This window comes from Cyrtonyx montezumae, unplaced genomic scaffold, assembly GCF_038088225.1.
Source record: "Cyrtonyx montezumae isolate F1298 unplaced genomic scaffold, pur_monq_1.0 scaffold_30, whole genome shotgun sequence".
Taxonomy (NCBI): Eukaryota; Metazoa; Chordata; class Aves; order Galliformes; family Odontophoridae; genus Cyrtonyx; species Cyrtonyx montezumae.
The window spans coordinates 13,087,020-13,110,051 of record NW_027072035.1 but is presented as its reverse complement, the minus strand read 5'-3'; the positions used below and the strand labels follow the sequence as shown (position 1 = coordinate 13,110,051).

At 44.4% G+C, this 23,032-nt stretch overlaps 3 protein-coding genes across 5 annotated transcripts in view; 2 read left to right on the top strand and 1 right to left on the bottom strand.

Annotated features, from left to right (window-relative positions):
* Nucleotides 1-10,011, bottom strand: part of BDP1 (B double prime 1, subunit of RNA polymerase III transcription initiation factor IIIB) — a 66,461-nt gene extending 56,450 nt beyond the window's left edge. The window contains exon 1 of the mRNA XM_065744298.1: nucleotides 9,831-10,011. Coding sequence (XP_065600370.1) covers nucleotides 9,831-9,988 — 158 coding nt within the window. The 5' untranslated portion in view covers nucleotides 9,989-10,011. The remainder of the gene's footprint in view (nucleotides 1-9,830) is intronic.
* Nucleotides 10,012-10,150: 139 nt separating this feature from the next.
* On the top strand, nucleotides 10,151-16,006 carry LOC136053451 (small EDRK-rich factor 1-like). Its single transcript, XM_065744154.1, has 3 exons — nucleotides 10,151-10,255; nucleotides 15,256-15,364; nucleotides 15,872-16,006. The coding sequence occupies exons 1-3, from the start codon at nucleotides 10,249-10,251 to the stop codon at nucleotides 15,942-15,944; spliced, it is 189 nt and encodes a 62-aa protein (XP_065600226.1). The 5' UTR covers nucleotides 10,151-10,248; the 3' UTR covers nucleotides 15,945-16,006.
* Nucleotides 16,007-17,039: 1,033 nt separating this feature from the next.
* On the top strand, nucleotides 17,040-22,323 carry SMN1 (survival of motor neuron 1, telomeric). Of its 3 annotated transcripts, none has more exons than XM_065744310.1 (9): nucleotides 17,040-17,091; nucleotides 17,189-17,260; nucleotides 17,375-17,500; nucleotides 17,799-17,972; nucleotides 18,325-18,468; nucleotides 19,636-19,707; nucleotides 20,147-20,257; nucleotides 21,030-21,112; nucleotides 21,791-22,323. In XM_065744310.1, the coding sequence occupies exons 1-8, from the start codon at nucleotides 17,053-17,055 to the stop codon at nucleotides 21,084-21,086; spliced, it is 795 nt and encodes a 264-aa protein (XP_065600382.1). In that variant the 5' UTR covers nucleotides 17,040-17,052; the 3' UTR covers nucleotides 21,087-21,112; nucleotides 21,791-22,323. The 3 variants fall into 3 exon arrangements, with proteins under 3 accessions (XP_065600382.1, XP_065600380.1, XP_065600379.1); XM_065744308.1 differs by having other exon boundaries at nucleotides 21,030-21,115; XM_065744307.1 differs by having other exon boundaries at nucleotides 21,030-21,115; nucleotides 21,787-22,323.
* The last annotated feature ends 709 nt before the right edge of the window (nucleotides 22,324-23,032 follow it).

Here is a 23,032-nt window from a genome sequence, read left to right as displayed (position 1 = left end):
GGACTTTAGGGGGCAACATCTTCTAGCTCCACCTGGAAATTTTCTTACTTAGGTACTGTTTTAACCTCTTATATAGGAATAACTTTCAAAAAGCTAGCAAAATTGCTCATCACTACTTACATCTTAAACCTGTACACAATTCTAGCATTCATCTCCTTGGCTGCTGCTCTCAGTAAAACTACAGCAGAATTACAACTAAGTCGTAACAAGCTTTTTAGTTTCACATTGGAACTAGGTCTTTTTTGTTTATGTACCACTAACCAAACCTACGGTTTGGTCACCTAACTCCAAAAGCCTTCAGAGGAATAGAAGCAAAAAAACAAAGAAGCTGAAAAAACAGAACAGCTAAACTTCTCCAAATAACCCCTCAGCACAATATGTAGGGCGCACATACACTACAGATAATGTAGCAGATTTTTTTGTATCAATTTGTTCCCCACTGTGAGTTATATGCAGTTAGTACACGTCCTTCAAGAAGGAACTGAGCAACTTCACCATAAATTGTTGGTGTTTTGAATGAAACCCACTGGCAAACTCCATTCAGCATCCTCCAGTTTTTATACATGAAACAGTGCAAATAAATTGTCTGATCAACTTCTCCACACTATCTGTAGCTCATATATTTTCTCCCTAGAGTACCATATTAGATTTCTCATAGTTAAATATATCAGCTCTGCCTTTGAGTGGGACAGAGATAATTTCCACCACAGCAACCCCATATTGGCATGCTTTAGGTTTGTAGTTAAAAAATGCTGTTGATAACGCATCACATTCCTGTGGTTGCTAACTGTTATTTGTCCACGTTCCAGGCCTTGACCGCTTCTCATGCTGCCCTAACAGAAGTGGGGATGCATCAGAGGCTGGGGGAGGGGACATGGCTAGGACAGCTGACCCAAAGTAGCCAAAAGAATGTCCTGTATCACATGAGGTTGAATTCAGGAATGGAAGCTGATGAAAAGGAGAAAGTGTGAGGAACGTACAGGGTGAATGCATTTGTATTCCCAAATAACCATTATGTATGATGGGCTCTGCTTTTGTGGAAAAGGCTGTCATGGGGAAGAAGTGAATAAACTCCTCAGTTTGCCTTAGTTGCATGTGCCATTTCTGCTTTACATATTGAAGTATCTTTATCTCAACCCACGCATTTTCTCCCTTTTACCTTTCCAATTCTCTTCACATACCTCTGAGAAGAAATGAGTGCACAGCTGTGTGGGGCCTACTTCAGTCAGCTCACAAAATTGGCAGAGACCATATTAAAAATATTTCAAATCTCACGATCAGGGAATTTTCAGTTCCCTGATAAACCCCAAAACCAATTTAGAGTTTATAAAACAAAGGAAAAACAGTACAGGTACAGACTGGGCTAGGTGTGGGGTAAATAACTCCCAAGGATGGTACTTCACAAAGAAATAGTATAGATGAGAGTATATTTTGGGTAGTTCTATATAGATGGGATACAAATAATACAAAAGAGAGGATGGTTCACCTTCAGGATGACAAGGCTCACAGGGGACTCCACGTAGGAGGGATCTCTCTCTGAGAAGAGATGGTGGTGGTCAGCCCTTAAATGGGGTTTGGGAGAGGTGGAGCCAGGCTCCACCCCTTCCACTCACACAGGTATATCACCTCCACCTGTGCTCCCATGGCTGACTCGGTGCTCACCTCAGGTGACCAGTCAGTGGTTCAGGCCATTTTTCAGCAGTTCCCATACACTCCACCCCTTCACGACATGAACCATTGATCAAGCAACCATAAGGTAAGCTCCCCTTGATACAGAGACCCAATACATCGCGATGCTTACACAACTGCCCATCGCGACGCATGTTGATGTAATCAATGTGATGATTGACATATCAGTCGAACCTTTGGGCCAGTGCTTATGGTATCTACTGGAAGCCTGCAATCACAACAGTGCAGGTCCATCTTATGCTTCGTCAGTCCCGGTTAGACCATCACCAGATGCCGCACATGGTCTTATGGCAACTCTGGAACACTGCAGTGTTGTTTGGTTCCTTCTGGCGACTCATAGACTTATGGGGAATAATATAAGTGTTTTAAAGGTACCAAGAGGGGAAGATCCGCTCTCCAGGGTAAGATACAGGCCGTATTCCTGTCTTGGGTTAACACTTCAGCTTGTACAGGGGCATGCCCTGGCCGCCTGTACCAAACTCTTTGACCTGATGTCTGTGGCTGTACAACTATATCAGGCACCAAAGGGGGTGTCCTGATCTGCCACAGAGACATGATAGGGGTCCCCATAGCAATAAAGGCTGGAATGTTAACCATTATTTCAGTAGGCCATGTACCAATTAACGGAGGGGCTACCGAACCCCCCACCTCCAATAATCTCCCCCAAGGTGCAAGTAGGCCGCACCATCGTGGTCCTACCTGCACCTTCCAGGGCCATTTTATTTTATTGGTACCTGGTTTTAGGTCCTCAGGGGCAGGGAGCAGAAGATTGTTCTCATGGCCAATCTGAGGTCTCACCTCATTATCGGTGCCCGTAATTTGGATCCTAAGTAGGGAGGCCCATGTTGTCTGTAACATTTTCAAGGAACTGGGTCTGCCATCTCTAGGTCTTTCATTCAGGTCCCGCAGGGTCTCGTGGAGTCTCTTTGTCCACCCCTGTAGGGACTGAGAGTTTGTCTTCAGGGCAGCCTTGAGAATACCACTATAACGTTCAATAAGGCCTGCCCCTGTTGGATTATATGGCAGGTGGAATCGCCACTCAATATTATTTTATTCTGCCCAGCGTTATATCACTGCACCCGTGAAATAACTTCCTTGGTCGCTCTCGATGACTTGCGGTGTCCCATAGGCAGCCATCAGCCTTGTGAGTGCCTTTATAGTGTATGCCTGGTTGGCTTTTGGTACTGGATAGGCCTGCATTAGCTCACTCGCAGTGTCGACACAGGTTAGGGCATATCTCCCCCCCTCGGACTGAGGGAGGGGCCCAATACAATCAACCTACCACCTCTGTAGAGGATTGTGTCCTCTATCAAGATGAGCTGTAGTTTCAGGCAACAACCTCGGTCTTATCTTAGAGCAGGCGTCACAGTCGCGGCATGCTTGAGCGATGTCTGATAGTTGTACAGGCAGTCCCCACGCTTTAGCGGCTGCCCACATGGTCTTCTGCCCAGCATGCCGCAGCTTTTGATGTAGCCAGTAAGCGATATTCTCAGATGGCGAGTTCTCAACCCATTTAACTCGGGCCAGTGTGTCGGCTTCATAATTTCCTGGTGACTGTAGGGGTTGATGACCAGAAACATGGTAGACACGTACAGTTCTGTGTTTGACTGCATTCCATATGTCTAACCACATATCTTTGCCCCAGATCAGTCGGGAGTGGATAGTCCAATCCTGGGTAGCCCACTGTGTGATCCACAGAGTGAGCCCCTGACACACAGCCCAACTACCTGTGCAAATATGCAGGATACCATCACCAGGTTCTTTGGTTATAACCATCCACACCGCCCGCAGCTCTGCCCACTGGCTGCTTTGACCATCTCCCTCTTCAAACCATACTGTGTCTGTGGCAGGATGGTACGCTACTGCTCTCCACTTACTTGGGTTGCCCTTGCTGGACCCATCCGTGTACCAGGCGTCTTCAGGAATGGGATATTTTCCTTCCTGGATGAGACTCTTCCGTGGTGGAGCAACCAAAGTTTGTTTCGGTGCATCACTATGATACGTTACTGGGCCTAGAATCTTCTGGAGCTCTTCTTTCAATGGTGAGGAAGACAGACTACTCCTCTGACTGAGATAGGTGACCCATCGTGCCACCGTCTGTGCCTGGGCCACCCCTGTCTTAGGAAGGTGGGTCAGATCTCTTACCCACCTCTGGATTGGCAATGAAGTCTTGACTATAACTTCGGCCGTTTAGGTTATTGGCTCTACCGCTTGTAATGCAGAATAGGCAGCCAATAACTGTTTTTCAATCATACTATATCTTTCCTCTGCTCCATGCCACACCTGAGACCAAAATCCAATGGGGGTCCGAACAGAACTTTGACATTGCCATAGGCCCCAGCCAAAGCCATCTTGAGTTACGTGAACACCTAGCTCAGCTGGGAGGGTAGGATCAAATATATCCAGTGCCTGGGCTTGTTTAACCGCCTGTTTTGCCTGTTGAAAAGCATCCCATTCCGTTCTCCCCCAATCCCATAACTGGCCTTTTTTTGTGAGTCTATATAAAGGTCTCAGCAGCTGCGCCAAATGAGGTATAAAGGAACGCCAATATCCCAACATACCCAGGAATTCCTGCAGCTGCTTTGGTGTTGTAGGGACTGGAAATGCCTGAACCTTATCTATGATGGCATTAGGCAACACTTTGGTCTTTCCTGACCAGACTACCCCTAGAAGTTTTACGGAAAGTCGTGGACCTTGCACTTTTTGAGGATTGATAGCCCATACTCTCTCACTTACGTGGGCAGTTAACAAATCTGCTGCCTCCCCTACTGCTTCCAGTGAGTTGGATGTTAACAGGAGGTCATCAATATAGTGGTATAGGTTCACATTGTTTGGTTTTCTCCAATCAACCAGGTCACGTGCCACCAAATTATAACAGTATGTTGGTGAGTGCACGTACTCCTGTGGCAAGACCTGAAAGGTCCACTGCCTGCCTCCCCACGTAAATGCAAATTGATCTTGTGATTCTTTAGCAATGGGAATGCTAAAAAATGCATTTTTTAAATCCAGGACACAATGGTAGGTTTTAATTTCCCTACTAAGAGTGTCCATTAAGGAGGCAATATTGGGTACAGACGCAGACGCAGTTCCCTATAATCCACCGTCATTCTCCATGTTCCATCCGACTTCCATACTGGCCGTATGGGGGAATTATATGGGCTGTGTGCAGGTCTTATAATACCTACTTTCTCTAATTCCTGCACTGTCTTTGATATTTCTTCCTGCCCCCCCGGGAGTCTGTACTGTCTTACATTAGTAATCCGGCATGGTTTCGGCAAACAAATGGGCTCATGTTTCGCATGGCCCCTCAATATTGTCCGTATTGCCCGGATACTAATGTACCTCTGCCGTAGTCTGAACTCTCCCACAGTTATCTGGAGAGCCAGACCCCATAGAATGTCTATGCCCAGGATATATTCTGGAATTGGGGCAATCGACGCCTTATACTCCCGGTGCGGAAAGACACCCAACCCCCAATTTCAACCATGTTTGGGTGACTGGAATAGTCTGTCCCCCAAACCCACCAATCATCACTCTATTACCCTTAAATTTTGTTGGGTCTCCATATATAATTGACGTTTCTGCACCGGTATCCACTAGAGCCATCACCTTTCTGCACATTTGTCCTAGACCAAAATATTGTTAATTCTACATAGGGCCTCCGATCACATCTGGAGGCCCTATGGGGACCAGTGTTTTTCGTTAATCCATGAACTTTGCCAGATCCAAATCTTTTGCCACAGGTGGCTCAGGCACTGTAGCCCGCAACACCTGCGGATGTTTTTTCCTTCTGTTTGGTATTATAAAGTCGGCCAGATTCCAGGTTGTTGGTGGTGTTTCTTGTATAATTCGTACTCCCGATTTTCTGGGAGCACTCTGAAATTTTTGATCATTCTTAAGCTGTTTCCACAGCTGTAACAAAACATGGTTGGGTTGCCCATCAATTTTGGTAAACGCAACCCCAGCCCGTATGAGGTCATTGAACATGGTCCTTTGGGATACCCATACGGGGCCTGATCATGGTATCCATGGAGCAGGCTTTCTAGTTTTAATGGGGAAGGCCTCAGCTTCTTCCACTACACGAACATTGCGCTTGGTTCTTATGCACTCCGTCTCCCCTAAGTCTGCCACTATCTGGGCTGCCTGCTGTAGGATGGCCTCTGAAGCCACCAACGGATTTAATATGGAAACTAGCATCCCACATAGGTGGGAGGGGGCCTGCTGCAGTATTAGATCTCTCATGCCCACTGTAAATTTCTCTGTATCGGGGCTTTCAAATGTATCCACGTACATAGCCTCCCTCATACCTAACTCTCAGATGTATGTCTGGAGGTCCTCCATAGAGGACCACAAACCAGTGTTGAGGGGAACATCGGTTTTGTTAGGCGGCATGCTGCCATCAACCAATCTATAATAGAATGGTTTTCATCATTGTAGTGGACGGCTGCATATAACCTTTGCCTCAAGGCCGGGTTTATTGTTATGGACGCTAATTTTGACATCTCTGTCCCATTCACTAAAACACTTTCAGCTCCTGCATCCCATAACCTTAGGAGCCATGATGGTATGCTTTCCCCTGGTTTTTGATGGAACCGCTGTACTAGGTCCATCAACTCATTAGCCGTATATGGACAAGCGGTCACATGGAGGCAGGTTTCAGCAGGGGGCCATTGATCAGGAGGCACCCCTGCTGGTCTATCTTGTACCTTTTTTGTTTTTTGAGTTATAATAGGCCGAATCTCGAATGGGTCCATCATAGATGGATGTTATGGTTCTATGATTTTTGTTGTATTATTGATATTCCACATCATAACATCATGTGGTGTATTGGGAGTTAAAGAGTTAATGCTCCAGCTCTGTGGATCGTCGATAGTTCTGGGTGTACCTGTTTCAGAAGAGAAGAACTGCATTCCCCAGAGGACTTTGCAATGCTTTGCATTTTTACATATTTCCTCCCAGAGGGAAAGATAAAAACTGTCTGCGGTCACGGGACTCTCTCTTCCCTTCGGGACCAAGCTCGGCAGTGGGTGTTTGTTGCAGCCGTCCGCCTTCAGCGTTAGCGTAAGGCCTTCGGTTTATCAGACACTCTCTCTCTTGCTCATTTTATTTGATCCATTTGCCTCAATTCCAATTATATTATATTGTGTTATTTTCCTTTCTGATATCTTATTTAGTAAATTAGCTTTCCTCCTCAGATTGTTGCCGCTGTTTTGTTCCTAGGCCCATCTCCCTTTTCCTTTTTCCCTTTTCCCCTTCCCTGGGGTGTGGGCCCATGGGTCCCCTGCCTCAATTGTCATGGTACCGGGTCAAACTGTCCCGCAAACCTGTGACAATGGAGTTTCGAGATCTGCCTTAGAGATCTTTTTTTCTGCCAAATCTAAGTCCTCTCCGCCTCCTCTACCGATATACTCCATATTTGTCTTGTGGGGACAATTTAGGCCAGGCTTTTTGGTTGTTAATGTACCCAGCTGTTGCTCAAGTTTCTCAATACGCTCTCTTAATAATTGGTTTTCAGTTTCCATGTTAATATTTGCATCATCTAATTTAAGTATGGCCATTACTAGAGGCCAGGCTACTGCAGAGGCAGCTAGCTGCCGCTCCTTGGTAATGAGTATGTCTTTATCTAATCCTAGAAAGTAGTCAGTCAAGTAAGTTGGGGAGAGAGAGGCAGTCAGTCCCTGGAACCCACAGGGGTCCCCATTTCTCAATAATAGATGCCAACCCATAGTAGGGTGACCCCATGAACCCTGGAATTAGACCAGGGATTGTCTGGTCTAGGGGGGGGTAACGTTCTCACCCCTGGTCCATTTAAGCATATTCCAAATAAAGGACATGTTTGGTAAGTATGAATTATTATCACTAGGCCTGCCTGGCTTGCCAAGTGTGGGGTAAATAACTCCCAAGGATGGTACTTCACAAAGAAATAGTGTAGATGAGAGTATATTTTCAGTAGTTCTATATAGATGGTATACAAATAATACAAAAGAGAGGATGGTTCACCTTCAGGATGACAAGGCTCACAGGGGACTCCACGTAGGAGGGATCTCCGAGAAGAGATCCTTTCCTGGTGGTGGTCAGCCCTTAAATGGGGTTTGGGAGAGGTGGAGCCAGGCTCCACTCCTTCCAATCACACAGGTATATCACCTTCAGCTGTGGCCCCATGGCTGACTTGGTCCTCACCTCAGGTGACTAATCAGTGGTTCAGGCCATGATTCAGCAGTTCCCATACACTAGGACACAATGCTTCAGGTGAGGCAAGAAAAAAAGATGCCCATATTCACCATTAATTTCTCTGCAGAACAAAAAGAACTGTGTTCTGCTGTATTCCACCTATTACTAAAACTCAGTAAGTCAAACTGATTGACTGCATGTCCTTGAATCTTCACAGGCACACAAGCAGTCAATCTTCAAAAATGCATCACCTACAGAAACAGCTTTTCAAGAAGCTAATAACTGCCTACATTGCCGTAAATCCCAGGACCTACCCTCTCCTATTTGGTTAGTAGGGGCCTTCAAAACCAAATTGAACTTTCATTAATTCAATGGAGTTTAGGAAGAGCAAATGTAGGAAAGAAGGCAGCAGCTCTCACATGAGCTTTTACAGTCTGCTCCCAGGACTGAAAACTCCCCCTAGTCACCCTGAACTTTCAGGCTGGGTATTACCTTCTCCCACTGCCTGGGTTCTGAAAGCCATGGTGCTTCAGTGATCCCTAAGAATTTTCCTATGGGTGCATCATATTCTAAGCATGCACTTCCTGGGAGCTGTCTTGGCAGGGGGGTTGGACTAGATGATCTCTAGAGTTCCCTTCCAACCCCTACGATTCTATGATTCCCTAGAGAAGCTCTTTCCTAGTCCTTTTCCCCTACCACCCCATGTATTTCACTAGGTCAGCACTGGTACACTACATATTGAACAACTTCTGCTACAGTCTATGTTTATATAAGCACTTGATTTTTATTTTATTTATTTATTTAACATAAACAGCAGGATCCAGATATGTGAATTGACTTATGTGGATGTTTGCTGTATTTACTGTTAGCTGTGAGCCTATAATGCGGCTGGTGAGGGCCTATTTTTTCAAGACATGAAAATATTTATTAGAATAGTCTCCATCTAAGAACAGCACTGATGTGTAGTTTAAAAGCTACAACTAGATTATACCAAAACACCCATGAAGTTACAAACTCAACATACTGGATAAATTCACCGAATAACTGAAAAACAACTGCATCTTCACTTGTGGAACACCTCTTATGAGGAGACGCTGAGAGACCTGGGTCTGTTCAGCCTCGAAAAAAGAAGACTCAGAGGGGATCTGATACGCATCTATAAATATCTAAGGAGTGGGAGGCAAAGGGATGAGGCTGGACTCTTCTCAGCAGTGTGTGGTGATAGGATGAGGGGAAACAGCCACAAACTGATGCATAGCAAGTTCTACACAAATGTTACTAAGAACTTCTTCCCAGTGCAGTGATGGAGCAGTGGCACAGCTGCACAGAGAGGTGGTGGAGTCTCCTTCTCTGGAGACGTTCCAGACCCGCCTGGACGCCTACCTGTGCAACCTGGGCTAGGAGCTGCTTTGGCAGGGGGGTGGATGAAATGACCTCTAGAGGGCCCTTCCAGCCCCTACAATTCTGTGATTCCATGATAAAAAGCCACATGGGTTTACTATAGACAGACTGCACTGGACTAGATAAATACTTGAATCTATAGTCAAAGGAAACAGAAATTGTAGAAACACCCCCGTAGAATGTCATAAAGGACAGATTCCAACTCAGAAGAAATGAAAAGCAGATATTAACACAGCAGGCAAAACCAAGCAGGTGGGAAGGCTTTTCTGAAGGGTAAGTTTCCAGGCTGGAGAGAGCTCTGAAGAACTGCTCCCAAGCCCACCGTTACCGGCTACTCATATTACAACGAAAGGCCCTTAAAACGCTAAACGGGCCCGAAGAGAAAGTCGGAGCGTTGCGGTGTAGTAGCGAAAGCAGAAATGCCGAATCACAACGCGCAGCTCCCGCAATACGCAGCGCTGCGGAGCGCCCAAGGCGGCCGCCAGCACCGGAGCACGGCGCTGCCGGACTCCGACTGAGCGCCGCGTCTCGCCCGGCCTCCCCGCACCCAGCAGCACGGCGGCACTCACCTGTCGGCTCGCAGCGCGGCCGGCAGGCTTCCCGCCACCGCGACCTCATCCCTAGAAGCCGCCGAGGAGCCCCGCGGCTCCGCGTCCGCCGCGCCACAGGCACCCCTCCCTGTCGGCCGCACGTTGGGCCGCACGGCGAGACGAGCTCGGCGGAACATGATGCTAGGCGACGCGCGCGGGGCGGCGCAGCTCCCGTACGCAGGCAGCGCAGCGGCGCGAACGTAACGCCATCAGCCCGCGACGCGGGGCGGGGAGGGGCTCTCCCGGAGAGGGAGGCCGCCCCTCCCCCTCGCGTTCCGCCCGCCCATACTGTGACGCGAGCGCCGGCGGCGCTTGATAAGGAGTGGACGCGGTGGGTGGGGCCTGAGAAGGTTCTAGCAGCTGTCGGTTGCTTGCTGCGTGAAGTGAGCGTCTCGCGATGACCCGTGAGTGGCCGTGGGGTGGGTGGGGAGACGTTCCTTGAGCGGCGGGGATGTCGAGGTGCGGCGGTGGAGTGGGGTGACGAAGTTAGCGGGAGCTCCGCATCCGTAACGGGACCTCTCGGGTTCCGGCCTGGCTGCCGGCATGGCAGCACGGAGCAGCGCGCTGCTTTGTTTGTGGTTAGGGCTGTCGGTGAGAGCGTTGCTTTGTCGCTGTAGCTTCCTTTGTGGTTAGTACTTGGGAATTCACGCTAACGCGGTGCAGAGCTGTGAACCGGATCCGAGTGCTGCCTGTTGGTGGGTGACGGCTCAGACGCTGCCTGTGCTGAGCTGCGGCGGTACTGCCGCTTCTGGCTTCATAACCAAGAACAGCGCAGCTCTGAATCTGCTGCGCTGCCTGAAGTGCGAAGGGTGACCGAGGTGGTAAACGGCGCTCTCACAGGCCACACCTCGATTTTCAGGCAGTGGAAGGCCAATGGCTTTTTGTGTTTTTTCCCCGCTCTTACAATAACGAGATAACCGTTTGTTAAAATTTCTTTAATTAAAAAGTAGGACGGTGTCCTACAGCCAAGGATAACAGAGCTGAAGCGTTTCATTGTAAGGCAGTTTACAGCAGTTCAGTACCAGGATGCTGAGGGTCAGCACTTGTGTTGTGCTGCCACACAGTTTACTCTAAGCTTTAGTATGTATTTCTGGAGTTCAGACCCTTGGTCTCAGTCACTTGTGGATTAGGTTCTCATTTCAAGTATTCACATGGTAAAGTAGAATGAGACTGGACTGCTATTTAGAAACTGCCTCTGAATTCATTAATCCACGGTAGTTCTTGTGCTACCAAATTGAAACTAAAAATATGTGGGGTGCCTTGAAACGCAGTGCTTCTGTGAAAGTGATGACTATAATGAATGTTTTTTTATTTTTTTCTAGTGCTCATCTTCCATTATTCCTTTGTGCTTGTATCAGACTGCCTTGTTTACTTCAGCGTTCTGTTTTTGGAACATAATGGCAATCAGTTCTGTTCTGCTTGAGTTCCGACATGTGATTAGATCCTTTGCTGCTCAGAAAGTACTGTGGGGATCGTGGCATCTGTACTCAGGCCTTATTGCCATTTTCTTTGGCCTCTGACCAGGAAAAATGATTACAGCTTCAAGTGCTATACAGAAGCTCTCTGTATATCTTTCTCTGAAAAGACAGCTGGATCTTGGAAATTAAAGAGTGCAGCTAGGCAGAACAAAGTCCATATGCCTTGCAGAGGCAGGCCAGGATGGGGTATTAGAGCACAGATACTGGCAGAAAGGATGTATTGTTTTTCCGTGGTAACTCGTGCATGAATTTCACATTACAGGAAGTGCAGTTGACTTCCTGTCAGAAGCACCTTTCTTGGAAGATTAAGGTTGGTATTACAGAATGTATAAAACAGCACCATCTCTCTTAAGAGATATGAATACTCAGTCAGCATCTCAGGTACTAAGTGTTAGGGCCAAATAGTCCTTATGATGTTTTCTTGGAAACATAAATAGTGCAAGTAAGTTTATTTTCAAATAGCAGCCTGTTTTGTATGCTTAGCATGTATGAAATGCTTTTGTACTTTTCTGCCTGTTCTCATTTGCTGTGCAGAAATAGCAGCCAACTTTTCATTGTATCATTCAGCTTGGTTCTTGTGCTTAGAAGATTGTACGTGCATATATGGACAGTCTGCAGACACTGCTTGACTGGAAATGAAGGGAACATGTAAAGTTAAGAATGGAGGATACCTTCAGTATGAATTCTGTCCAAAACAATGTGTTTTGACTTCCCTTCTTTTTTTTTATGTCATCATAAATATGAAATATATACCCAGTTTCTTCAAGCACCAGGTAAGACCTTGCTGCAAACTTAGTCATGTGACATTCATGCACTAAGCACTACAAAACTGAAGAACCATTTATAGCCTGGAATGTGTCATCTGCTTATGAGTCATCAAGTTCTAATCAACTTCCAATACTGTCAGAGATAGCCATTTCATTTCCATTTCTGAAAAAAATACTGGCCATTTTGCATGGCAGAATTCTGGGAACAGGATCTAACTGAGTGCTTGAGAGAAGGATGGAGCAGAAATTCTCTTAGCCTTTGCAAAAGGTAGTCCAGTCACAGATGAAATACACCTTCAAAAGCAGGAGCAGCCCCTCAGGAAGTAGCAGTGGTAATATGCTGTATGTAGCACCTCTTGCCAGGGGCTATGCAGACAAGTGTGAAGAAGGAATGCTTTTGTCTTGTTGGCATGGCAGGTACCTTTATTAGCTCAGAACTGGGGGCTAGTAGAAAGCTGTGGATTATATCCACAGTAAGGCTTCAGATTTTCTTGTTCACCTGGTTCTAAACTGTCTCTTTACCCAAAATTACAGGCATGTGAGTTTTGGAGAGCTTGCTCTTGGAGGTTGAGAGATGGTGTAGGTAGTCTTAAGACTGGAGAGATGCTAAGAGAGGTATAGTAAAATTATGGGAACATTGAGCTTGCATTTTTGAGCATGGAAAAATGTTTGTGCCTGTTCAGGAGTGCAAGTGATTGTTCTTGAGTGCATCCTGGAATACTTTTTGAGTCCAGAACAATCAGGGCAAGAGGAAATACTAAGCAAGTTTACCAGCTCTAGCAAATGAGATGGAGTGGTCTAGAAGTGCTGGAAGTGGATATTGCAGAAAAGATTTTCAGCTAATACAGAAAAGCTACTGTCTGTGCCTCACGTGTAATGTAGATAGATCAGCAATAACTGTGTCCTTGCTGCCAAAGTAAGGTATTACCTTGTATGAGAACTGTTGAATCACAGCCTGAACCACTGATGGATCACCTGAGATGAGCACTGGGTCAGCTGTGGGAGCACAGGTGAAGGCAGTGCATCTGTGTGACTGGAATGGGTGGAGGTCACCTCTCCCAGACCCCATTTAAGGGCTGACCACCACTGGGGAAGGATCTCTTGTTGGAGATCTCTCCCGTGTGGAGTTCTAGGTGAGCCTTGACCTTTGGTGACAGGTGAGCCCTTCCTAACTTACTGGGTGTCTTTATACCATCTGGATAATCTGTCCAAAAATATACTGTACATCTTCATTATATTGTGTGGGGTATTACTATTCTAGTATATTACTATTCTTTCAGGGTATTCACCCTACACACCTATATGGAGAAACTCATAAAAAGGAGATGCTGGTATACAGGGAAATAAAAAAAGCTTGCAGAAGAAGGGAGGTTGTGAACAAAAGCCCATGGCAAGAACTTGCCTGAATGTTTGTTCAAGTAATTCTTCGAATACCATAGAACTGCTCTCAACGTGTTAACAGTGTTAGAGGTATCCACTCTGTGCAAGGACATTGTACACACTTATTTTTGGGAATGTACTTAACTCTTTTTTTCCTGAATGGGGTGTCTTGATGAGGACATGGTGTTCTGATTGTGCAATGATTTCAGCTTTGTGAACTCCGCTTCTTTTCCAAGGTTCTCTGTGTTAAGAACTCTGTAAACTTAAATCTTGGAATGAAACACTGTCTACCTTAGCCTCATATGGAGTACAGTGGAGCTGTCTTGGAGCAAAAATAAATTAAGCCTTCGTTCAGCTCTCTGTGTATTCCATGCTTTCACAGTACTAGGGGAAGGCAATAGTAGTCCTAACTGAGCTTCTGGTATATATAATAATTGAATCCTGTATTAATTACTTTGGAGGAATTTATCCAAATGTAAAGTAAAAATTCTCAGATCTGATTTTATGTCTTAACCATACTGGTCATCTTTTAAGTGTCATCTTTGGAAGTGTATTTTTTTTCTACAAATGTGTGAGGCTTCTAGCTGCTATTATGAAGTGTGAGCAAGATTTAAAAGGTTCAGGCTGGTTGACTACAAGGTAAAGCTGAATCCAGCAGTGATTTTGCATCATAGCACCGCAGATGGAAAGCCAGTGGGTTTTTCTGTATTCTGAAATACCTCTTGATTTCTTAAGAGGGCCTTAATTTTAACAGTTCTTTCAGTTTAAAATTAATTTGTAATCCATTTTGAATGGAGACATTGTTCATGACTTCTTGTTTGCTTGGCTTTGAATGCTTCCAGGGTGGGGTCATGTACAGCCTCTCTGGGCAACCTGTTCCTGTGTCTTATCACCTTCACAGTAAATTTCTTATTAATATCTAGTCAAAATCTACTCTCTTCTAGTTCAAAGCCATTTCCTCTCATCCTGTCACTACCTGCCCTTATTGAAAACTCCCTCCCCAGCTTTCCTGTAGACTCCCTTCAGGTACTGGAAGGTTGCTGTAAGGTCTCCTTCGAGCCTTCTCTTCCCTAGGCTGAAGAGCCCCAGTTCTCTCAGCCTATTTTATCTCTCAGACAGTTCTTCTCTGTCCTTGTAGTGGTTGTGCTCCAGCTTTCTGATCGTTTTTGTGGCCCTCCTCTGGACCTGCTCCAGCAGCTCCATGTCCTTCAGGTGTCGGGGACTCCAGAACTGGACACAGTGCTCCAAGTGGGCTCTCATGAGAGCAGAGTAGAGGGGCAGAATCACCTGCTTGGACCTGCTGGTCACACTTCACTTGATATCACCCAGGATATGGTTGTCCTTCTGGGATGCAATCACAAATTGTCAGCTCATGTTGAATCTTTCATCAGCTGACACCCCCAAGTCCTTCTCAGGGCTTCTCTCAAGCCATTTTCCACCCAGCCTGTATCTATACTTGGGATTGCCCTGACACAGGCGTAGGACCTGCACTTGATGTTGTTGAACTTGTGAGGTTGGTGTGGGCCCACCTCCCAAGCCTGTCCAGGTTCCTGTGGATGGTATCTCTTCCCTCTAGAGTGTCAGCTGCACCTCTCTGCAAACTTGGTGAGGGTGCACTCAGTAGACTTTCTTGCCTCACTATGCAAGAGAGAGACCATGACAAAAGCTAATGTCATTTGCTAATTGCAAAATGAGCCAAATGTTAACACTTTTCTAATAGGCATGCTGACTGTGCTTAGAATGTGGTGCCAGCTGTATAAACTATATGGTATCTTGTAGGTGGAAATCAGCGTGAACTTGCCCGACAAAAGAACCTGAAGAAAACCCAGGAAACCCTCAAAGGGAAAAGGAAAGAGGATAGCTTGTCTGCATCTCAGAGAAAGCAGAGGTAAGATACCCAGAATCATTGATTGGAGTGGTTCTGCAAAATAGGAGGAAAAATAAGACAAAAAAATCTGGTGTCGTAGCTGAAACAGGGTTTAAGTACTTTTATTTGGTTCATAGTCCACTCATGTATCAAAAGTATAAAATCTGGATGTAGGTTTTACTGTATCTGCTGTTAGACGTGTTTATTTTTTGCAAGACCTGGAAAGGCTTTTATTACTTTCTAGCAGCTTTTTGTCTATTGTTAACAGGGAAATATTGTGTAACGCTTTCTTGAAGATACTTGATTCATTGTGCTCTTTATTTTTAAAGCTACAACAAGTGACATTTCTGCGTCATGGGGTACCTTGCTGAGAAGACCAGATGAGGATGTGATAGTGGCTAACCAATTATTTTGTAATATATGCCCTTTATTCAAGTGGGTTTGATGAAGGGCTGCAAACAAGATGGAAGAAACTCTGGTAAGAAACATAGCAAGCCAGTATCTGAATTTTTTTTTTTCTCTTCACAGAGACTCTGAAATCATGCAGCAGAAACAGAAGGCAGCTAATGAAAGGAAGTCTCTGCAAGCAGGAGCGAAATGAACTGTCTGTGTGGAGAAAGTACGCAGTCAAGCAGAAGGGCCTAGAAGATGATCCATAAAATGGCTTGTTCAACTAGCATTAGTTCCTTTGTTTAGTATAGGCTTGGTTGTCTGGAATGCTATCTCAATACTGACTATAGTCTTCTGCATGTGTAAGAATGATCATACCAAGCAATAGCTTTACTCCATTTATTGCTGCATTTGTAGGTTTTACCTAATGGTTCCAGTAATCAATTTTCTAAATCTACAGTGAGACCTGATTTTTCTTGTCTTAACTTTTAAAGTACAACTTTATTCACAATGGAACCCACTAGTGAAATGTGCTTAAACTTAACAGAGGTCTGAACTGTAAAACTCATCGTATTTTTACAATAAAATGTTGCATGAAATACCGTCCAATCTGAAGTGGTTGTGCACGACAGCCAGTTGATTTTGAAGTTAGTGAAAAACACAAGATGTGTGAACTGTGGAGAAAGTGATACAGTGTTGTTCAGTCTGCTACAGAAGGGGCTTGCCCGGCTGTAGGATTCATTGGTACTCTGACTACTGCTGATGCTAACTGCAAGCTTCAAGTTAATGTGTTACAAATGAAGGCGTATCTTGACGTTGATCTGCAGCTAAAATGGTTTAAAAGCTCGGCTTAAGTTGGTGGTAAGAATAACACGATGAAAATGGCAGCCCTTGCTTTGCAGGTAGGCTGGCTGCCTGGCTGAGTGCTCTGCTAACAGATTCTTAAGCCTGTGAGAGGAGGAGCGCCGCTGGACTCAAACCAACCCGTCGCTTTGTTTAAATGCCAATGTATCAGAATATATTGGCTGTAGCTTTTAAGTGTCAAGGAAGATGTAGCTGGTGAGACACGGAGCAGCGTTTGCCGCCGGTGCCGGTGGGCTGTTTCCGCGGCTCTGTGTTGCTGTGCGCGCTGAGGACGCCCGCGTACCGCTCAGCGCAGTCACCGCGGCCGCGCTTGCTCGCTGCCATTGGAGCCCGTGCGGCGCCGCGCGCACCGCCCTCCGCGCACGGGGCGTGGCCGCTCACCGGGGCGCGGCGCCGCACGCCGGAAACAGGTGGCGCGCATGCGCGGCCTGCGGGCGCGGGGGGCGGGGGCGGCCATGGCGGGCCGGGTGTTGTTCCGGCGCGGCGCTGGGCAGGTGGGCACCGAGCGGCGGTGGTGGGGCGGGAGTGGGAGCGTGGGTCGCGGGGAGCGATGAGAGAAAGCTCTTATAAAGCGGCCCGTGGGTTCCTTAGAGCGACGAAGCGGACATGTGGGACGACACAGCCCTCATCAAGGCGTACGACAAGGCAGTTGCCTCCTTCAAGGTGAGGGGTGGCGGGGAAGTACGTCTCCGGGCCGCCGCGCTCGGCCTGCGGGTGCTCTGACAGGGCTGAAGCCGCTGTGCTTTATCCGGTTTATTTTCCTTTTCTTTCTTGAAGAATGCTTTAAAGAACGGGGACTGCTCAAAGCCTTCGGACAAACAGGAGCAGCGGCCGGGGATGAAAAGGAAAAACAGCAAGAAGAACAGGAACAGAAACAAGAACAACACGGTGCCGTTGAAACAGGTCATCTTTCTTGTACATTCTGATAACGTCGGTCCTGCAGGTTGGACTTTATGGTGGTACTCAAAATGAGCTTTTTGTGATTACCTTGAAAGTAACGTTTCAGGGAGCAGGGGGGAGGAAAGAGATGACAAACCTTGGCTACAGGTAGCTATTACATTGCGCATTTTCATTAGGGAAAAACTTTCTGGATAAGAGATGTCGCTTTCGTGGCTGAGACAAAGAAGTAGTTTAGGGAAAGTCTTTGTTCTCAGTGATTTTTAGTGTGGGTATTTACTTGCCTTTCTCATTTCTCTTGCAGTGGAAAGTTGGTGACAGCTGTAACGCTGTTTGGTCTGAGGATGGTAATGTGTACCCAGCAACTATTGCCTCCATAAACCTGAAGAGGGGTACATGTGTTGTTACTTACACTGGATATGGAAATAAGGAGGAACAGAACCTGGCTGATATACTTCCTCCAGCTAGCAATGAAACAGTAAATAAACGGGGAATTCTGGGGAGGTGAAGGGTGTTTTTTCAGTGTTTTTGGCACCGCTGCAGTGACTAGATGGGTTGTGTGAGAGTTGAAACCAGTTCCACCTGAAGGGACACAGTCAGATGGTGGGAATGATAAGGCTCCCCTTACTTCTTGAAGTCTGCAGGAAATAAGAAATTTACAGGTGACAAATCACAGTGAAAACGATGAACAGATAAGGCTGAGATACTTCGTCAGGAGAGTTGGCAGGTTTAGAGGAAGGATGTGAACAACACTTCCTGTTGCTCACGCTGAAGTTGCTTTCTACAATTTCCTATTTTGTGCATTTCATAAAAATGTTTTGGTCTTCCAGGACGAAAATGAGACTCCATATTCCACAGATGAAAGTGAAAAATCTTCCCAGTCACATCAGAATGAAAATAATTGCACAAAAGCAAGATTCTCTCCTAAAAACTTACGGTTTCCTGTACCGCCAGCAGCTCCAGGCTTGGGAAGGGTAAGCTCAGCATTGTCTGAAATAATTCTGATACCACTGTTAAACCTGATGTCTGAATTCTGAGACAGTAAGGTAATATTTGTCAGAGAGCCACAGAATATCCTGAGTTGGAAGGGACCCACAAGTGTCACAGAGTACAAATCTGGGTTCCACACAGGACTGCCCAGACATCAGACCCTATATGTGAGTATGTGGTTCAAACACTCCTTAAACTCTCCAGCACCAAGGAGCAATGGCTCCTGCCCTGGGGATCCAGTTGCAGTGCCCTGCTGTCGTAGTCACTGTCTAAGAAGGAAAGGAACAGCATTTTGAGGATGGATATGCAAATCTGTTTGATAGCACTCATGGGTGATTTTCAGTTAGTGTGGCTACTGTGTAGACCTTTTGCAGAGCTTCTGCCTTGTGACTTGAAAGAAGGATGCTGTTTGTGGACTAATGCTTTTAGTGGCAGCGCGTTTGATCTTTTAAGCCTGTACCTTTACAAGCCCCTTGGTATGTTCTATTTTATACAGCAGTGAAGGGAGCAAAAGTGATATCCAGATCTCACAGAAGCTCTCTGCTGTAGCTTCTGTAGAAGCTTAGCTGAGGTGTTGGTATAATGTCCTGTTTTCCTGCGTTGGAGGAGTCTTAAACAGTGCAGTTAGATGCTGCAGTGCTTTTCCTAAAAATTAGCATTTCTACAAGACTTCATGCCAAAGTTTTGTTTTGTTTTGTTTCTTTCATAGCTTTGTATTTTAGCTCTCATTAAACAAATACATTCATTAGCATTATGAAAATGGCACCTTGAACTTAGTAAGTTGAATTAGCGTGCATCCCCAGCCACATAGGAACAGAAAAGTTGTCTCTATTCCTGTTGCAAATACCATATGTGCCTCTTCGTTTGAGAATGTCAATGCTTACTTCTGTTTATAAAATCTTTTTTTAAATAAACTTGTGTTAACTACAAGTCTGTTTCAGCACTTTACCTCAGGGTGTATGTGAGTTTTACTTTTCTAGTCATGAAATGCTCCCGAGAAATAGCTGTCGTGTTCTTATTGCAGTCATTGAATTGCTGGGATGTGTTGCCTTTAGTTTAAGGTTTGTAAGTTGGTTCAGATACTTTTGTTAAATAAAATCCTAATGCCTTATATTTCTTTCTGATTGCACTGTTCAATTGTTTCAATACAGCATGGATCAAAATGCAGGACGCTTCCACCGTTCTTATCTTGCTTTCCCCCACCCTTTCCATCAGGACCACCGGTAAGTTAAGATGAATATTTTCTGAGTGTCCTGATCATGTTTCTTAAAACACATCTCTGTGTTAAAGTCTGTATTTTCTGGATATTTGATCATGCATTCAATTACACATACTACAAAGATCTAATGCATGGGGCCTGATCACTGCTTATTTTTGTGTCAGGGAAGCTGTTAGTACGGTTATAAAAGGTTATTTTCACTGATAAATAATTTTGCCTGATTAAACTTTTGAACAACCAAGCTACAGGAACCGTATTTCTCCTAGGCTTTCAAAATGTTTTCAGAAAAGATTCCCTTGCTTGACTCCTTTTCGGGGAATGTGTCGAGGATATATTCCTTGGTTTTAGTTTTATATTTTGATTATTTAGAATCTGTTGCTATCTAACGTGAGGTATAATCCACTGAAACAAAGAGAACATGGATTTTCTTTGTGTTTTCTTAGTTGATTCCTCCTCCACCACCTATGGGACCAGATTCTCCTGAGGATGATGAAGCATTGGGTAGCATGTTGATAGCTTGGTATATGAGTGGTTACCACACTGGATATTACCTGGTATGTGCTATTTCTTTCTGGAAATGTCTGTAGCATTGTTGCAGCTGCTGTGATTTATAGTTGTTAGATTTAAGTGTATTTTCTATTGTATGCATATTCTTATCCTTGGGTGGGAGTCACATGAGCCTCAGTGTTTGTTTTTTGTGTTTTTATTTCTACTTATCCCATTAAGGACTCATCTAAGCAGTGTTTATAAAGAATAGGTTTTGTGTTTGTAGGTAGGTGAAGTAAATACAAATGTAGCTTTCTATGTCTGAATACGACGTTCTGTGTATTTTTTAGATGGTAGTATCCCATTTGGCATCAAATCTGGCATTTTTCAGACTTTTCACCAGTAATTGTTTCAGGTGCTTACAGAGGCCTAACAAAATTGTCAGCATAGCTGCTGAAAACATGTGACGTGAAGGATTGATTTCTGTTCTTTGTGTGCTTAGTGATGGAAGAATGAATTATAGGAGGAGTTTAACTCTTGGTATTGAGAAAGTTGGGAATGGGAATTTGGCTCTTGAGGGTATGTTCAAATGACTAACTTCAGAATTTCTTTATTTGGGTTATATAACCATGGATTTCTGTAAATTACTTGTCACTGGACAAGAGGTACAGATTTGTAATTATTCTGTAGAGATTTACTGCATAATGGAGGCACATAGTTTAATTCTTTTTAATTCTCGAGGTCTCATCTCACCATACAGTTGAACACTATTCCTGCTTTGACTGAAAAGATGATATTTTTACAGGGAAATAAAAGCTTTACCTAAATTGTGTTCTGCAGGGGTTAAAACAAAGTCGAATGGAAGCGGCCCTAGAAAGAGAAGCCTGTCCAAAATAAATGAATAACCATCACTTTTTTGAAGGGTTGTAAGTACAATAATTTTATGCTAAATAAAGATACACTCTTACCTGAAAATTTGTTTAGCTCTTGGAGAGTTTTTAATTCTATGCAAAAAAGGTTGAGCTTCAGGAATTCCACCTGCTTTCATGGCTTTCAGTAAAGACAGTGTCTGTTAGAATTCATTCCTTTGTCTAGCAGAGTGAATTATTTTATTGGGTGGAATGAAGTAAAGTATTTAAGTGCTGTGATGAGAGGTATGACTGCTGTATCTCTCTGTATCAGGTTTAACAGGATGGTTGACTTAAACTCTATCTAGCTACTGTTTAAATTTTGTTAAGGAAAATGAGAAAACAGAGTTTTCATATTTATGTACGTATTTTCAAAAGCAACTATTTCTAGCCTGAGGTGTATCTGCACTTTGTTTTCTGGACAGGGTCAGCATTTTGGGTTCATGCTTGTGGACCGTTCCCTTAAACTTTAGTGCTTGTGCTTTTGTTTGTAATCATTTGTTTAGAACTTTCCAATATATTCTTTGTCTCCTTGTAGGACAAAGTTAGATTCTTAGGAGTACATTTTCTGATTTTTCTGTGACACCTGTGCTATTTCTGAGCACAGGAGTGGTTCTTGGTTTTTGTTGTTCTTTGTTGTTTTTGTTTTGTTTTTAAATCCAATATAGTAATTCTTGTCTTTTCTGAAGACAGGTGCAAATGTTTCTCTCTGAGAGATCTGTATCACTTGTGCACTGGGTGATGGTGAAGATCAGAGTAGCAAAGGTGATAAATCTTTGTTTACTTAACGGTGATGGTAACAAGTAGACAAATCACGTGAGGCTAGTAATTATATGTGCGCTGAAACAAGTTATTTCTTGAAGACGTCTTGGGATGTGTGTTTAGAAGGTACTGATACAATAAAGTGTGGGGTTCTTTTGTTTTTCTTGATTTTTTTGTTTTGTTTTGGTTATCCTTTATTTTAATGTTTCTTGTATTCTTTAGAGTCTTTACCTAACTGGTAACACCTGAACTAGCAATTGCCGTATACTATGTTAGTACACATTTATGATAGCAGTTTGTGTTACTGTAGCGTTTGATGGCAATGACCTGAAAAACAATATGCCTCCACGTTTAAGAAGATTCCTTGTTTGGTGGGTCTGATCAGAACGCTGTGTGTGGCAGCCATAGAAGCTCAGTTTTGGTTTGACATGCCTGTTAATAAAGTTCTGCTTTTTGAACTTTTACGTTAGGCATCTTGATTTTCTGTTTTTCAACAATTCATTCAGCAGGAATTGAACAGTTACAGTAAAAGGCCAAATAACAACTTAGAAGGTGGGACTCTCAACATCAAATCACTGAGGTATACTGAAAAAAAATATCAAAAATGAAGGAAGGTGATACAACAGACTTAGTATTTGCTTATAAAATAATTGATTATGAAATAACTTCCCTAACTTGTCTATGAATTGGTTTGAGATTGTACTAAACAAGTATTCTAGAAATGTTTTGTTACTATACTAGTTCTAGCAACTAGTCCGTCTACATGGTGAGAAGTAAGCTAACCATTCTATGATACACGTTGCCAAAACTCCCCTCTTGTCCTTTCAAAAAAGTGCTACACCTCACAGTAATCTGTTATCTCAAAAGAAGCAGTACCATTCTATTTGTGTATTTGACACAAGTACAATGAAACCCTGAGATTAGAACCCAGGCTCCTCCTGCAGAGCACCAGTAGGTGACAGCAGAGAGCTCATTTCCTGAAGACTTTCAGACAAGATGGGCTGTTCTTTGGCCATAGCCAGGGGTCTAGGACTTCCTACCAGAAACAACCATGATCACTTTCAGTAAAATGAAGATGTATTTGTGGGTGAATGCAAAGAATGAACAAATATCTTCATTAATGAGCTGGTAACAACTTCTAATGTTCTCTCTACCATTTCAGTACCACAAATT